The 17,777-nt window shown below is 48.2% G+C and overlaps 1 protein-coding gene across 1 annotated transcript; it reads left to right on the top strand.

Annotated features, from left to right (window-relative positions):
* Nucleotides 1-9,370: 9,370 nt before the first annotated feature.
* On the top strand, nt 9,371-12,817 carry LOC115466303 (alpha-1,3-mannosyl-glycoprotein 2-beta-N-acetylglucosaminyltransferase-like). Its single transcript, XM_030197468.1, has one exon. The coding sequence runs from the start codon at nt 9,452-9,454 to the stop codon at nt 10,781-10,783; it is 1,332 nt and encodes a 443-aa protein (XP_030053328.1). The 5' UTR covers nt 9,371-9,451; the 3' UTR covers nt 10,784-12,817.
* The last annotated feature ends 4,960 nt before the right edge of the window (nt 12,818-17,777 follow it).

Raw genomic sequence — 17,777 nt, 5'->3', positions numbered from 1 at the left:
AAGCAATTCGGGGGGGGGGGGGGGGGGGGCGGGGCGGGCTGGGCTGCCTACGTGCTGGTGTGTTACCTTCTCACATCCCACTATTGGGACATGTGCCCAGTGGTTGGTGTTAGACAGGGGGGGATGCAGTGGGTAAGGGAGAGGGGGGGGGGGTTAACAATAGGGGGGAGGGGGGAATGTGTGGGTTGGGGGCACCACTGGTATAGGGGAGCACAAATATGTGAATTAGATGGACCCTATATAATGGGGGAGAAAGCTGATATATTGTCCCAGGCATGACTACAGACTTAAAAATTTTATCATATAATGTGAAGGGCCTGAACATGCCTCAAAAACGGCAGAAGTTGTTCAGGGAGTTACAACAGCTAAGGCCGCATATTGTCCTCCTACAGGAGACCCATCTCCGCAGGGTACATGAGCGACTCCTCTCCCATCCAGATTACCCTAGTGCTTTTTTTGCCTCCTCCGCTGATGGTTCCAAAAAGCGTGGTGTGGCAGTGCTGTTCCATAAATCTATAACAGCCCAAATACTGAGTGTCAAACGAGACCCGGGAGGGCGTTTTTTGTTCCTGCAAATTGTCCTAGACCACACAGAACTCACTCTTGCAACCTTATACGCACCTAATGAACAACAGGGGGCATTCTACACCAAAGTGAAGAACATACTAGCTACATTTACCTGGGGTTCTCTGATCATGGGGGGTGATTTTAATGAAGTTATGGATCATGTGTTGGATAGGTCCGGGAGACCTCAACATCCGATCTCTAAGGATTCTTTGGCACTGAACTCTCTGGTCAACTCACTGGGGACTTTGGACGTCTGGAGGCTGGGTCATACGACAATTAGGGATTATACCTTTTTCTCTCCTGTACATAAGTCGTACTCACGCATCGATTATCTTTTTCTTGACGTTACACTAGTTGAGAGAGGCCCGACAGCAGGAATCGGTAATGCAACAATCTCTGACCATGCCCCAGTCTGGGTCACTTTGCCGACCATTAGAGCAGAGGTCAAAGATAAAAAATGGATGCTTAACACAGAATTACTACAGGAGAAGGAGGTGGTGGAGGGTTGTAGGAGGGTCCTGAAGGAATACTTGGAGCTTAATATAGAATCGGGCCCACCCCTCAGTGTTGTATGGGATGCCATGAAGGCAGTCTCTAGAGGTTACTTTATACAGATAGCTAGTAGGCGTGCGAGGGTTCGTAGGGCCCAGCTGGCGCAGTGCATGGAAAAGATACGGATCTTGGAGGCGCAGCACAAATCAGGTGGCTCCTCTGCAATTTTGGAGGAGCTGCGCGGGGCAAAGGCTCCAGCTGGACTCTATCTACTCCGAACAATTAACTTGGTTACAATCTAGAAATAAAGTTCGAACATACGAATTTACCAATAAAGCAGGACGCCTCCTGGCTATAAAGTTACGCAGGCGAAAAGTAGATCGAACAGTCACCCACATTAGGGACAAGAGGGGCAACTTGCTGAATACCTCTGAGTCCATACGGAGGCGTTTTAGCGAATTTTACCAGGAGCTATATGCACAGGAGATTAATGCTTCTGAGGACACTATTTTAGACTACTTAGCTGAGAGTGACTTAGCGTCCCTAAATATCCAACAGAGGACCGCCCTTGATGCACCAGTTACCCCAGTTGAGATACAAAAAGCTATACAACACTTGCCCTCATGTAAATTACCAGGGTTAGATGGCTTACCTAACGAATTCTATAAGAAATTCGCCCCCGAATTGGCCCCGCTGTTCGCGGATTTGTTTAACATGATTGGGAAAGGGGAGTCGTTGCCTAATTCCATGTTGGAAGCCTGGATTGCGGTATTGCCTAAACCGAATAAAGATCATACAGAATGTGGGTCCTTCCGTCCAATATCCGTCTTGAACGCCGATGTTAAAATTTTAGCTAAAGTTTTGGCCAACCGTCTGGCACCACTGCTCCCAGCTGTTATCCACCCTGACCAGGTGGGATTTGTTCCATATAGAAAAGCAACAGACAATACTAGGCGAGTGGTCGATTTAATATACTTGGCCAAAAGAATGAAGAGGCCTCTCTGTCTCCTTAGTCTGGACGCTGAAAAGGCCTTCGACCGGGTTCACTGGCCCTTTATGTATAAAGTGATGGAGGCCTTTGGGATAGGACCGCAGTTTAGTGGGTGGATTCAAGCATTCTACAGCGCTCCTAAAGCCTGTGTTCGAGTAAACGGGGGTAACTCAGCAATGATCCCTTTACACTGGGGCACTAGACAGGGCTGCCCCTTGTCCCCCCCTGCTCTTTGCCATGGTTATGGAGCCCTTTGCAACCAGGCTTAGAACTAATCCAGGACTTTCTATTGGTGGGAGAAATCATAAACTATCCCTTTTTGCGGATGATGTATTATTGTTTGTCACTAATCCCTTGACCACCTTCCCTGGGCTTTTGAAAGAGATAGAGGAATACTCTAATGTGTCGGGATTTAAAGTCAATATGTCCAAATCTGAAGTTCTGAACGTGACCCTTCCAGAGGAGCTCGTGGGAACGCTGGGGTCCTCCTATGCCTTTAGGTGGACCAATGGGAATCTTCGTTACCTGGGAGTAAACTTGTCGGCAGACCTCTCAGATCTTTTCTCAATTAACTATAGGGGCTTGGCAGGGGCGCTCATCGAGGACTTGGGAAAATGGGGTGATCTTGATCTTTCCTGGTTCGGCCGAATAGCGGCAGTAAAGATGAATGTTCTGCCGCGCCTGCTCTACCTCTTTCAGGCTCTCCTAATCAAAATGCCCCGTAAATTCTTATCATCATCATTACAGGATCGTATCATGCATTTTATTTGGGCGGGAAAACGACCGCGTCTGGCACGCTCGGTCCTATACCAGGACAGAACGAGAGGAGGGCTGGGAGTACCCAACCTGGCTTGGTACTATAGAGCGGTTCAGGCACGCGCGGCAGTGGAATGGTTTCAGGACTATCCGGATCGGCAATGGGTGCAGCTTGAACAATACACCTTGGGTGAGAGGCCGCTGGAGGCCCTTATGTGGATCCCAGGCTCGCATAGATCTTTGGAGGCAGGACTCTGTCCTTCTATATATGTCACTCTCTTAAATTGGGACAGTCTGTTTCCCCATCGACGTACTACACTATCTCGTCTGTCTCCCATAGCTCACAACCCATTGTTTTACCCCGGAATGATAAAAGGAGTGTTCACAAGATGGTACACTGGAGGCTTACGAATGTGGGGTCAACTGTTTGATGGGGAGAAATCACTGTCGTACACTGAGGCCCGTGAGAAGTTCCCGATAGTGGGGTCAGACCAATACGCCTATCTTCAATTAGCCTCTTTTCTTAAGACAAGGGCAGTTCGGGAGGTAGTGGCCAGGGAACAAACAGCACTAGAAACCATCTGTGAAGGCCCACCTAAGACAAGTGGGTTGGTATCGCGCCTCTACCACATTATCAACAGGCAATCCCCGACATATATACTTCACAGGAAGAGTTGGCAGAGGGAGCTGGGCATGGAGTTGGGGGAGGCAGGGTGGGAAAAATTAGAGCGGGCTGTGATGGGAGTGTCGTCTCATGTGCCCTTTAAGGAGAATGCGGTAAAGGTATTGTACCGTTGGTACCTGACGCCCAAACGTCTTCAGCGTATTTATCCCGCATTGACGGGGCTGTGCTGGAGGGGATGTGGGGTGCAGGGCACAGCGGGACACATTTGGTGGACATGCAGGAAGGTTAAGGCCTACTGGAGAGCGGTTCGTAGCAGGTTGCAGAGGTGGACGGGGAGCCTAATACCTTGGAGCCCGACTCTTTTCCTATTTTCTGCTCTAGCTGCAGGTCTCTCCCACACCCAGCAAATTTTCTTGAGACAGGCCATAAGTGCAGCGAGAGTTACAATTGCTGCTCATTGGAAGCAGCCCACAGCTCCACCGATTACTAGGTGGATTCAAAAATTGAGGCATATCTGCGAGATGGAGAGACTCCTAGCGGAACGGCACAATCAACTGGGTAGATGGCACTTGACCTGGGATTCCTTTCTCCTTCACGTGTAATTTGTCTGATGACCTATGTTATGGTGGTGCCCGAAGGGTGGGAGGGGGGAGGGAGGGGTGGGGTGGGTTGGGGTTCCGAGTGACAAGAGTGATATGGAAGTGGGATTTCATATACAAAAATTTATTAAAAAAGTTGAAGTTCTGAACTGGTTATTCTGAATAATTCTCTAGGTATTTTACCACAGTAAGAAGTTTTCTTTTGGTATAGCATGAGACTTTTACTACTCTTTGTATTATTTACGTGCTATGCTTCTGGAGACCTATGTTCTGCACAATTGACATGTAATACTATACTCATGTTGTAATATGTTTCAGATTCTGTGTACTAATAATCAATAAAGACTTCATGGAAATTAAAAAAAAAAAATTTAATCACAACTATCTTCTTTGCTAAATGCCATTTTGCAAAAATGGATCTTAATGGTCACTTCCTGAATGGCATCATTTTGAAATCTGGGATCGTCCAGTTTTTACAGCATCTTGCAGTAACAGCTGTCAATAATAGGAATAATCTACTGTAATAAAAAGCACCTCCAATGTTGTGAAGCTGACTCCGTGGCTGTGAAGGGTTTGAAGGGTTCATGCTGCCTCCTGTATCCATCTCCTGTCCTGAAGTTTGCGTGCTTCCTGGTTCGTCACAACCAGCAGTGACCAATCACTGGAAGGGAACGCTGAAGAGTTGCCAGGCAAAGGAACGCAACGTCACACGCATGAGGGTGTCGTCCCTCCCTTCCCCCTCCATCCCTTCCAGTTCCAGGCCCCCTCCCTCCGAATTTTAAAAGTCATCTTCACTTACCAAATCGGGTTTACGGTGGACGGCAGCAGCGGTAAAAGGCGTGCATGCTCAGCCCTTCTCTCTCTCTCAGCTCTGGTCCCACCCTTGCGGAAACAGGAAATGAGGGCGGGACCAGACTGAGAGAGAGAGAAGGGCCAAGCCCACACATCTTTTACCGCTGCTGACGGCCGCCGTAACCCCAACTTGGTAAGTGAAGATGACTTCTAAAATTCGGAGGGAGGGGTACTGGAACTGGAAGGGAGGGACGACGATGATCCTGGAACTGGGAGGGAGGGCAGACCCTGAAACTCGGAGGGAGAGCGGGGGGAACCCGAAACTCGGAGGGAGGGAGGGTGGGGGGAATCCGAAACTTGGAGGGAGGGGGAAACCTGAAACTCGGTCCCCTGGAACTCGGAGGGAGGGAGGGAGGGGGACGACCCTGGCACTCAGAGGGAGGGAGGGGATGACCCTGGTGCGCGGAGGGAGGGGGAGGACAACCCTGGAGCTCGGAGGGAGGGAGGGGGGGATGACCCTGGAGCTCGGAGGAAGGGAGGGGATGACTCTGGAGCTTGGAGGGAGGGGTTGGACGACCCTGGAGGGAGGGAGGGGACGACCCTGGAACTGGGAGGAAGGGGGCCCATGGCGCGCACACTCTCACAGACACACTCGCACCCAGTCTCACTTTCTCTGTCACACACACACACGCACATCCACTCTCTCTCTCACACAATCACTCTCACACACACTCTGTCAAACGTACAAACTCCGAGGAAAACCTTGCTAGCGCCCGTTTCATTTGTCAGAAACGGGCCTTTTTTGCTAGTTTTTTTAATAATACTACTACATTTGTTTTTGTATTGTGTGGAAAAATGTTGGGGGTCCCATTTTTTCATGACACCATCCTAAGTACATAAGTAATGCCATACTGGGAAAAGACCAAGGGTCCATCGAGCCCAGCATCTTGTCCACGACAGCGGCCAATCCAGGCCAAGGGCACCTGGCAAGCTTCCCAAACGTACAAACATTCTATACATGTTATTCCTGGGACTTTGGATTTTTCCAAGTCCGTTTAGTAGCGGTTTATGGACTTGTCCTTTAGGAAACCGTCCAACCCCCTTTTAAACTCTGCTAAGCTAACCGCCTTCACCACATTTTCCGGCAATGAATTCCAGAGTTTAATTACACGTTGGGTGAAGAAAAATTTTCTCCGATTTGTTTTAAATTTACTACACTGTAGCGTATGCCTTGTAGCGCTATAGAAGTGCTAAATAGTAGTAGTAGTAGTTTAATCGCATGCCCCCTAGTCCTAGTATTTTTGGAAAGCGTGAACAGATGCTTCACATCCACCTGTTCCACTCCACTCATTATTTTATATACCTTTATCATGTCTCCCCTCAGCCGTGTCTTCTCCAAGCTGAATAGCCCTAGCCTCCTTAGTCTTTCTTCATAGGGAAGTCGTCCCATCCCCGCTATTATTTTAGTCGCCCTTCGCTGCACCTTTTCCAATTCTACTATATCTTTCTTGAGATGCGGCGACCAGAATTGAACACAATACTCAAGGTGCGGTCGCACCATGGAGCGATACAACGGCATTATAACATCCTCACACCTGTTTTCCATACCTTTCCTAATAATACCCAACATTCTATTCGCTTTCCTAGCCGCAGTAGCACACTGAGCAGAAGGTTTCAGTGTGTTATCGACGACGACGACACCCAGATCCCTTTCTTGGTCCATAACTCCTAACGTGGAACCTTGCATGACGTAGCTATAATTCGGGTTCTTTTTTCCCACATGCATCACCTTGCACTTGCTCACATTAAACGTCATCTGCCATTTAGCCGCCCAGTCTCCCAGTCTCGTAAGGTCCTCTTGTAAATTTTTCACAATCCTGTTGCAAGTTAACGACTTTGAATAACTTTGTCATCAGCAAATTTAATTACCTCGCTAGTTACTCCCAGCTCTAAATCATTTATAAATATATTAAAAAGCAGCGGTCCTAGCACAGACCCCTGAGGAACCCCACTAACTACCCTTCTCCATTGTGAATACTGCCCATTTAACCCCACTCTCTGTTTCCTATCCTTCAACCAGTTTTTAATCCACAATATTTTCGAAGGAGAAGGGCGGCGATCTTCTGACACAAATCGGGAGATGGCCGGCCTTCTCCTAAGGCCAGCCAACAGTATAATCGAAAGTCGATTTTGGCCGGCTTCAACTGCTTTCCGTCACAGGGCCGGCCAAAGTTCAAGGGGGCGGGACGGGGGCATGGTTAAGAGATGGCCAGCCTCGGCCGATAATGGAAAAAAGAAGGTTGTCCCTGACGAGCATTTGACCGACTTTACTTGGTCCCTTTTTGTTCACGACCAATCCTCAAAGAGGTGCCCGAAGTGACCAGATGACCACCGGAGGGAATCGGGGATGACCTCCCCTTACTCCTCCAGTGGTCACCAACCCCCTCCCACCCCCCAAAAAAAGTAAAAAACATTTTTTTGCCAGCCTCTATGCCAGCCTCAAATGTCATACCCAGCTCCGTCACAGCACTATGCAGGTCCCTGGAGCAGTTTTTAGTGGGTACTGCAGTGCACTTCAGGCAGACGGACTCAGGCCCATCCCCCACCCCCACCTGTTACACTTGTGGTGGTAAATGGGAGCCCTCCAAAACCCACCCGAAACCCACTGTACCCACATCTAGGTGCCCCCCCCCCCCCCCGTTACCCTTTAAGGGCTATGGTAGTGTTGTACAGTTGTGGGTAGTGCGTTTTGGGGGGCTCAGCACACAAGGTAAGGGAGCTGTGCACCTGGGATTAATTTGTGAAGTCCACTGCAATGCCCCCTAGGGTGCCTGGTTGGTGTCCTGGCATGTGAGGAGGACCAGTGCACTACAAATGCTGGCTTCTGCCATGATCAAATGGCTTGGATTTGGCCGGGTTTGAGATGGCCGCCATTAGTTTCCATTATCAGCAAAAACCAATGGCAGCCATCTCTAACACTGGCGATCTCTAAGGGCGGCCCAAATGTTGAGATTTGGCCGGCCCCACCATATTATCAAAACGAAAGATGGCCAGCCATCTTGTTTCGATAATACAGTCGGGTACACCGCTTAACGGGGCCATCATTGGAGATGGCCGTCTTATCAATGGGCGGCCCCGTTTGATTATGCCCCTCCATGTATGTTTAATTTGAAAAATGAGCAGATTGCTGAAACATTCACACAGTGATAGTTTAAAAGGATTGTTCTTACATAGAGACCTCTACCAGTCACAAAAATCACAAATATTCCACATTCACCCCTGGATTCTATATAGCACGCCTAGAAGTGCGCGCGGTTATGCATGTAAATCTAGGCGTATTCTACAATATGTTTGTAGATTAATTGTTTTAACATGGTTTTAAGCGTTGTTAACAGCTCTTAACAAGCAATAACAAACACTGGCAAAAATTAGAATTTACGCACGTACATTGCTAAGTGTATTCTGTAATGTAATGCCCCTAAATTTTAGTGCATGCAGGCAAAAAGGAGTGTGCTTTAGGGCTTGGAAATTAATGTTTTGTGAGCACTCCAAAATCTATGTGCGTTGTTATAAAATATGGGCCAGTGCACGTAAATGTACGCGCAGGGATTTACACCAGCTTTTCATTGGCGTAAATAGACGCACATAGATTTAATTGCATGAACTACGCCTAAGCGTATTCTAAATACTGCGCATAGATTTACATGTGGTATTTAGAATATGCTTAGAGTTTTGCATGACCCTTGTCTGAGGATGGTCATTGCCGTGAATGGACTAAAGTTGGGGAGGGTCAGGAAACAGGATTTAGGATTTAGCTCATGCTTTTTCAGTAGTAGTTCAAGACAAGTTACATTAAACTTCAAATTGGTATTTCTCTGTCCTCAGGGGGCTTATAGTCTGTCTCTTCTTGAGGCAGTGGAGGGTGAGGTGATAGCCCAGTGATGACAAGGAGCCAGAGTGAAATCTGAACCCTTAATTCCCTGGTTCTCAGCCCTCTTACTCTAACCATTAGGCTAGTCTCCACTCCTGAATCCCTGAGTAGCTGTAAATAAAGATTTATGCTGCTGGAACAAAGCCTATGTTTCAGTTGATGTGGTAGCCCAAATGAGCAGGAGGAAACTGGGGTCCATTAAAAAGATGGTCACAGTCTGAGGCCACAGAAATAGACTCAAGTACTTTGAGGACATATTTCTTCATAGAAGGGGTCTATGGTGCATGGAATTATCAAAGGAACTGTTTGGAGAGTGAGGGGTGAATCCTGGTATAGGTGCAAAGGGTTCTTGGTGGTAGGAAAGTTGAGGAAATTTGAGATCTGCAGTAGTGCAACAGAGAACAACATAAGAACTCACATACTGAGTCAGGAAAAAGGTCCATCAAGTCCCACAGTGGCCAATCCAGGTCACAAGTACCTTACAGTATCCCAAAGAGTAGATTCTGAAGTTTATCTGTTGTTATTGTCTGTTTCTGTTGTGGGCATCCTGTCTGTCGAAGAAATCTTGTTCTCTCCTTTGTCTCTATTTTACAACTAATTTATTTTTATCCCTAGGCTGATGGCTATGGAGTGAAGTCGCCTCCCCAACTCCTAGCTGAGGGTGTGCGTGAGAGACAGACGGACAGGCCCCCCAAAGGATGTTGAGGAAGAGCAACGTTGTCCTCTGGGGCGTGGTGCTCTTTGTGGCCTGGAATGCCCTCATCCTCCTCTTCCTCTGGACTCGGCCAACTCCAGACATGACCAGTAACCTAACCTATGAGGTGATGAAGCTGGCTCAGGACGCAGAAGATGAGCTGGAGCACCAGAAGGCTCTCCTGCAACAGATCCGGGAGTACAGTGCAGTCTGGAGCCGTCAGCGGAAGAAACAAGTTACGCTCCCTCCTCCTCCACCTTCCCTCAACCCACCCTCCAGAGAAAGGGGGGAGCCCAGCCCAGCAGAGCCACTGATCCCAGTACTGGTGATTGCTTGTGATCGTAGCACAGTGCGTCGCTGCCTGGACAAGCTCATCCAGTACCGGCCCTCCAAGGAGCGCTTCCCAATTGTAGTCAGTCAGGACTGTGGTCACCAGGAAACAGCACAGGTCATTGCCTCCTATGGCAGTGAAGTCGTTCACATCAAGCAGCCCAATCTAAATGAGATCCCTGTGCCCCCTGACCACCGGAAGTTTCAGGGCTACTACAAGATATCCCGGCATTACCATTGGGCACTGGGTCAGGTCTTCCGTGTCCTCAAATACCGGGCAGCCATTGTGGTGGAAGATGACTTGGAAGTGGCGCCGGACTTCTTTGAGTACTTTCAGGCCACATTTCCATTGCTTATGGAGGACAAGACACTGTGGTGTGTATCAGCCTGGAATGACAATGGCAAGGAGCAAATGGTAGACAGCAAACATCCTGAAACCTTGTACCGCACAGACTTCTTCCCAGGACTTGGGTGGTTGCTCTTGGCTGAACTCTGGGATGAGTTGGAGCCCAAGTGGCCCAAGGCATTCTGGGATGACTGGATGCGCCATCCGGATCAGCGCAAGGAGCGAGCATGTATCCGTCCAGAGATTTCCCGAACTATGACCTTTGGCCGTAAGGGTGTCAGCCATGGGCAGTTCTTTGACCAGCACCTGAAGTTTATCAAACTCAATGACCGCTTTGTGCCTTTCACTGAGCTGAACCTGACCTACCTCATTAAGGAGAGCTTTGAAAGGACCTTCCTGGAGGAGGTCTATGGTGCTCCTGAGTTGCGGGTTGAAGAACTGCAGGGTAACCAACGACGGGCACTGGGGGCTGTCCGAGTGCAGTACTCTACCCGTGAGGCCTTCAAGGCTTTTGCTAAGGCGCTGGGCGCCATGGACGACCTCAAGGCAGGTGTGCCCCGAGCCGGCTACCGTGGTGTGGTCACTTTCCTCTTCCGCAGCCGCCGTGTATACCTAGCACCCCCTCGGAACTGGACAGGGTATGACCCCTCCTGGAGCTAGTGCCACTTAAGGACGTTGATCATTCTCCATTCCAAGTCAAAATGTCTCCTACCTCCGAGAGGTGGACTTCTCATTTGTGTATGGCATTCAAGTGCATTCCCTGATAAAGGATGGATGTTAGTGCAGGAAGGGGAGATTTGTAATGTTTCATCCCTCCTTGTGTCTTCATGAATGAATTTGCTGAAAGTTTTAACTTCCACTGTTTTTCATTTTTTATCTTGACTCATCCCTTGTTTTGTGATGGCAGCAGCTTCCCTTTTCACCTTTCCTCTGCTTCTGTCTCTAGGTCAGAGAGATAAGATTGGATGGGCTCAGATGAGGCAGAGCTTGTTTACCTCTAAGGCACTGAGCATTGGAAGACTGAGCAGATGGGTGCAAAAAGACAGTCTAAGACAGTGGTTTTCAACCCAGTTCTCAGGGACCACCTGGCCTGCCGGGGTTTCAGGATATGCGCAATGAATATACATGAGAGAGATTTGCATACCAGGACAGCAGTGCATGCAAATCTCTCTTATGCGTATTCATTGTGCATATCCTGAAAACCCAACTGGCCTTGAGATCCCTGAGGACTGGGTTGAAAACCACTGATCTAGGGTACTGGGGACGGGATTGGAACACAGGATTAGAGTTCCTGTTATCGCTTGGACTAGGGAAAACCCAGTGAAACAGAACCTGCCTCCTCTAGGGGACTGGAGGGATTGGGCCAGACACAAGCTTAGAGATCTTGTCACTTTAAGGTGACCATCTTGAATCTCAGTTTAGATATTTAGTTCTCTTTTAGATTTAGATTTCCTGTCACTGTGGCTGAACTGCTATCAGTCTTAGTGGTGAGTTGAGGGCCTGAACACTGGCACCCCCTCCCCCCTTTCTGTATTAAAATTTTGCATTTCCCATGCATTATTGGCCAGAATTAACACACAGTAAGTGCATAGCCTCTGTTAAGTGTTGGAGATCTGCTCAGCATTTTCCCGTACAGCTAATGAGGAGACGTATCACATGTTAACTGAATGCAGTTATTGCCTTTTTCTGAGCTGGTGGTAACCACTCTGTTCTTCTTTAATTAACAGAGCCGCATTCATTAACCGGCATCAGAAAGATCCGCGCTAAACTCATATTCTGTAAAGGGCGCTTTATAGAACCAAGCTTAGCGTCAGTTCCCACACCCAGCTTGGGGTGCGCCGGGGCTTCCGTCTGCAGAAACCTGGTGTAAGTTCAGGCGCACAGCCCCTGTATTCTGTAATACTAAGCCTAAATGTTTTTGGAATGATCCTCGCCCCCCCCCCCCCCCCCCCCCCCCCCCCGTGCTCCTCCTTTTGGGTTACGCACGAGACACTTTGAGCATGTGGCGTTACAGAGTAGCGCATAAGAGATGCACTCGTAAGTCCAAATCTGTGCCTGTTAACGCCAATAATTGATCTTTATTGGCTTTAACTAATTTACGCGCTTATCTGGTCTGCACACCTAAAGTTCGGCAACCTAGAATATGTAGTACTGTACAGGAAGTGTAAGGCCTAGTCCCCGCCCATACCCTGCCCCATTCTACATCAGCTGTTAACAGAGTTAAAGTGCTGTGTTAACTGCTCAATGCACTTGAGTCAGAGGGGCTCTGTATGTATTTTCCTGGACTGCTTTATCTGTCCTGTACACTGCTGCACAATTCTGCTGCTAGCCACTTGACTAACTTTGAACAGTTGTTATAATCACCAGAAGTAAAACTGAAATGAAACACATGATCCCTTCTTAAATCATCAAGATGTGAACTATCTTCTCTCTGCTTCCACCCCACATTGCAGGGGGGGGGGAGACATTATTCTCACTGTGCAAAGTGGAAGATAGCAGCCATGGCAGGCAGATCTAAGTGAGGCCTGCAATAGAAACATAGGAGGATGCAGTAACTGAACTGTTAATGGAGGAATGAGGGAAAGACGAGTGCAACGTTTCAATTAATCTTCTCCAAGCCAGCCCTGAATATGGAATATGCATGAGATTTTCATGCAGATATATCTTATTTGTATTTGTTGTGAATATTCAGAAAACCAGATTGTTTTTTTTTTTTTGGTTTTTTTTTTTTGGGGGGGGGGGGTTCTTCAGTGCTGACTGGAGAAACACTGGTCTAAAATGAGTCTGAAGAAAGTGATGCTTTACTTGAGCCCATCCAGTCCCGTACCTTAAAAATCCCCTGTTCCATTTCCAGTTCCTAACCTGCACTGAATGAGTAATTGAGCCTATGTAGGGAAGGGGGGGGGGAGGTTGCCACTGCCATCACTATTCTGTTGGCCATGGTTTTGAAAGATCCCAAATGGCCAAGCAGCACCATTTACTAAACTTTTTTTCTCCATAGCCACTGAATGGAAGGGAAGAGTAAATGAGTCCCAGTAACCAACCTTTACAAAGCATCCACAACAAAAGGCGAGACCATCACCAGTCGCAAATATGTGCAGATAAAAAGCAGCAGGGCAGCAGCTTAAAAAAGCTCAAAAGATGCTTTATTCAAATTCTTCAGTATAAAAGGTGGTGCCAGGTGTGAAACATCCAGACCCTGGCGCCTGCATCAGGGGCAAATCATATAATTGTGATTCAGACAATCGATCCACCGTTCAGAGCCCTGTGAAATACTGTAGTGTTACTGGGGAAAAAAAAAACCTTTTTCAGCTCCTGGCAATGTGCGCACAATAAATATATAATTTGCCCCCGATGCAGACGCTAGGGCTAAGTGATATCTTTTTGGAGAAGTCTGGATATTTTTTTCACCTGGAATCACCTTTTATATTGTTGAATTTGAATAAAACATCTTCTGAACCTTTCTAAGCTGCTGCCCTGCTGCTTTTGAACTCACAAAGCATCTCCAGGAAGAGAGACAAGCACGAATGACATCACGTGCGTGAAAGGCATCTTAACACTTGTGACATTACCGTCGCAAACCACCTTTCTGCAGTAACTGGAACATCCTGTATGTGCTGTTGGGCCCTAGTAGATGTGCCGTCATAACTGGCTTTGAGCAGGCATGAACTAGTATACTTTTCGCAGAGGAGGGAGGCAGGAGAAGCAGCTTATACACCCGTCACTGACACATGGGGCTGAAGTTGAGGCGCTAAACTAGTTCTCTAGAAAAGGCCCTTTACAGAATGATGTTTTCCCCCAGATTCTATATAGCGTGACTTAAGTTACACGCGCAAATGCAGTTGTATTCTGGATTTGCACTTGCAACTTAGTTAACAAGCCAATCGGCGCCGATAATTGCCACTTAATCAATTATTGACACTAATTGGCATTAATTAGAGTTTACGTGCAGAACTGTCTAAACGTATTCTCTAATGTGATGTGCATAAATTCTGAGGTGCATAGCTGAAAAGGGGGTGTGGAATGGATGGGTTGCGGGCATTTCTAAAATCTATACGCATTGTTGTAGAATACACCTAATTTGCGCCTAATTTAGGCATCTGCATTTTACTTGGCATAACTGCCTTTGACTAAATTTAGTCGCACGGATGGGCATTCAGTATATTCTATAAACCTTGTGGAAATTTAGGCTTTTTCTAAATTTAGGCATACTTTATAGAATATGCCTAGGCGTATTTTGTTTCGGCACTGATTTTTTTTTTTTTTAAAGCGTGATCCATAGAATCTAGTCCTTAACACGTATTCCTGTGCCTAATTTTGGATGCAAGGGCTTAGACCTGCTGAAACCTGGTGTCTAAGTTGGATGCGCAAACCACAAATTCTATTAAACTGCTCCTAAAGTTTTGGAACATCTCTGACCCATCCATGCCCCTCCCATGGCTGCACCCCCTTTTGGATTACACATTACACATTGAGTGCACAGCGTTATAGCGTGTAGGCAGATGCGCATTTATTGCTAAATTAGTGTCACTTTACGCCAGTAATTCATAATGGCTCGTTAACTAATTGACTTCCACGCACATCTTCCCTGCCCACCCGCCTTTATAGAATCCTGGGGATGTCTGGTGCAAAGGCCTGGGGTTTGGGACGCTGCATATCATTAGTGGCTTTTTAATTTTTTTTTGTTTAAGAACACACAATAAAACCTCTGTGGGGTGTTAGTTTGGTTAATATGGATTTTGGGAGTTCTGGGGGTGGCAGGGGGGGATAGTGAGAAGGGCCTGAGTTTAGCATAGCTTTTCCTCAAGGGCAACCCAAATGCTGGTGAAAAACAGGACTCTCTCACCCTCCCTCTCTCTCCTCGTGTCTGCTTCCATCCAAAGAAGGGGTAAGAGTCTTTAGAGTTCTCCCGGCTCAAACAAGTTACCTGTCCAGAAATAAATGAAGTATTAATAAATAAAGAGTGTGTGCTGCTATTTCTGTAACGCAAAGGTTTGTAACTTTTTCATTCCACAATCTGGCTGGGTGTGTGACTAGAATGTGCCTTTCTGAAGACACCCTTCAAACAAATGTGATCTTACTGAGCCCATCAGAGCAGCTTGCTACTACTACTACTACTACTTAACATTTCTAAAGTGCTACTAGGGTTACTCAGCGCTGTACAATTTAACATGGAAGGACAGTCCCTGCTCAAAGAGCTTACAATGTAGGAGACAAGTGTACAGTCAATCTGATAGGTCAGGCAGATTGGGGCAGTCTATATGTTCAAAGGTTAGGTTCCAAAAGCAGCATTGAAGAGGTGAGTTTTAAGCAAGGATTTGAAGATGGATAGGGAGGGGGCTTGGCGTAGGGGTTCAGGAAGATTGTTCCAGGCATAGGGTGAGGCAAGGTAAAATGGGCGGAGCCTGGAGTTGGCAGTGGTGGAGAAGGGTACTGAGAGGAGGGATTTGTCATGTGAGCGGAGGTTACGGGCAGGAACTTAGGGGGAGATGAGGGTAGAGAGGTAATGAGGAGCAGCAGAGTGAGTGCATTTGTAAGTAAGGAGGAGAAGCTTGAATTGTATGCGGTATCTGATCGGAAGCCAGTGGAATGAACTGAGGAGAGGGGTGATATGAGAATAACGGTTTTGGCGGAATATAAGACGTGCGGCAGAGTTCTGAACGGGTTGAAGGGGGGATAGATGGCTGAGTGGGAGGCCAGTGAGGAGTAGGTTGCAGTAGTCGAGGCGAGAGCTAATGAGGGCGTGGATGAGGGTTCGGGTGGTGTGCTCAGTGAGGAAAGGGTGAATTTTGTTGATGTTGAAGAGGAAGAAGTGACAGGTTTTGGCAGTCTGTTGGATATGCGCAGAGAAGGAGAGGGAGGAGTCGAAGATGACTCCGAGGTTGCGGGCAGAAGAGACGGGGAGGATGAGGGTGCCATCAACTGAGAGAGTGGAGGAAGAGGAGAAGTGGGTTTAGGTGGAAAGACGAGGAGCTCGGTCTTGGACATGTTCAGCTTCAGGTGGCGGTTGGACATCTAGGCAGCAATGTCGGATAGGCAGGCCGATACCTTGGCCTGGGTCTCTGCTGTGATGTCTGGTGTGGAGAGATAGAGCTGGGTGTCATCAGCATAAAGATGATACTGGAAACCTTGAGATGAGATTAGTGAGCCTAGAGAAGAGAAGGGGTCCAAGGACAGATCCCTGGGGAACTCCAACAGATAGCGGGATGGGAGTGGAGGAGGATCCATGAGAGTATACCCTGAAGGTGCGGTGGGAGAGATAGGAGGAGAACCAGGAGAGGACAGAGCCCTGGAACCCAAATGAGGCCAGAGTGGCAAGAAGTAAATCGTGGTTGACAGTGTCAAAAGCGGCAGAAAGATCGAGGAGGATGAGGATGGAGTAGTGGCCTCTGGATTTGGCCAGGAGCAGGTCATTGCAGACTTTGGAGAGTGCTGTTTCTGTCGAGTGGAGAGGGTGAAAGCTGGGTTGGAGTGGATCGAGGATGGCATGAGAGGAGAGAAAATCGAGGCAGCAGCTGTGAATGGCACGCTCAAGTATTTTGGAGAGGAAGGGTAAGAGAGAGATGGGGCGGTAGTTGGAGGGGCAGGTAGGGTCAAGTGAAGGTTTTTTGAGGAGAGGTGTGACTACAGCGTGCTTGAAGGTATCAGGGACAGTTGCGGTGGAGAGAGAGAGGTTAAGGCGACAGATGGAGGGGTTGACAGTATGGGCGATGGTGCTAAGTAGGTTGCTGGGGATGGGATCAGAGGAATAGGTGGTGCATTTCGAGGAGGAAAGAAGGCGGGAGGTTTCATCCTCGGTGATCTCAGGAAAGGAGGAGAAGGAGGCCTGGGTTGGTTGGTTGAGTGAGAGGGTTAGTGGGTGAAGAGGAGGTGATGGCTTGTTAGTGAACTCAAGGTTGATCTTTTGCACCTTGTCGTGGAAGTAATCAGCAAGTGATTGAGGAGAGTGGGAGCGGGGGGCACCCTGAGGAGAGAGTTAAGGGTGGCGAAGAGACGACGAGGATTGGAGCTGAGAGAGTTGGTCAATTGGGTGTAATAGTCCTGTTTTGCAAGGAATAGGGAGGAGTGGAGGGAGGATAGCATGAATTTGTAGTGAAGGAAATCTGAGTGGGTGCGGGATTTCCTCCAGAGACGTTCAGCAGATCGGGTGCAGGAACGAAGGTAGTGGATGCAAGGGGTCAGCCAAGGCTGAGGAATAGTACGCTTTGTGGGACGGAAGGTGGAAGGTGCGAGGGTGTCCAGAGCAGAGGAGAGAGCAGCATTGTAAGCAGAGACCGCTTTGTCGACAGTCTCGGAGAACATGATGGATGGGAGGAGATTAGAGATGCTAGAGGATAAGGTGGGGGGGTCAATGGCCTGAAGATTCCTGGAGGTGGTGGTTAAAGTTGGGCGGGGCCGAGGGGGGGGTGAAGAAGTGTGAATGTGATCAGGTGGTGGTCGGAGAGAGGAAGAGCTGAAGCTTGGAAATTGGAGGGTGAGCCAGAGGAGGAGAAGACGAGGCCAAGACAATGGCCGTCACAGTGAGTAGGGGTGGTAGAGCACAGCTGGAGGTTGAAGGAGGATGTTAGGGAGAGGAACTTAGAAGCGTGAGGGTCAGAAGGGTCATCAGCATGAATGTTAAAGTCTCCGAAAATGAGGGACAGAGATGAAGGTT

The sequence above is a fragment of the Microcaecilia unicolor genome, chromosome 3, assembly GCF_901765095.1.
Source record: "Microcaecilia unicolor chromosome 3, aMicUni1.1, whole genome shotgun sequence".
Lineage (NCBI taxonomy): Eukaryota > Metazoa > Chordata > Amphibia > Gymnophiona > Siphonopidae > Microcaecilia > Microcaecilia unicolor.
This window is presented reverse-complemented; position numbering and strand designations above follow the sequence as displayed.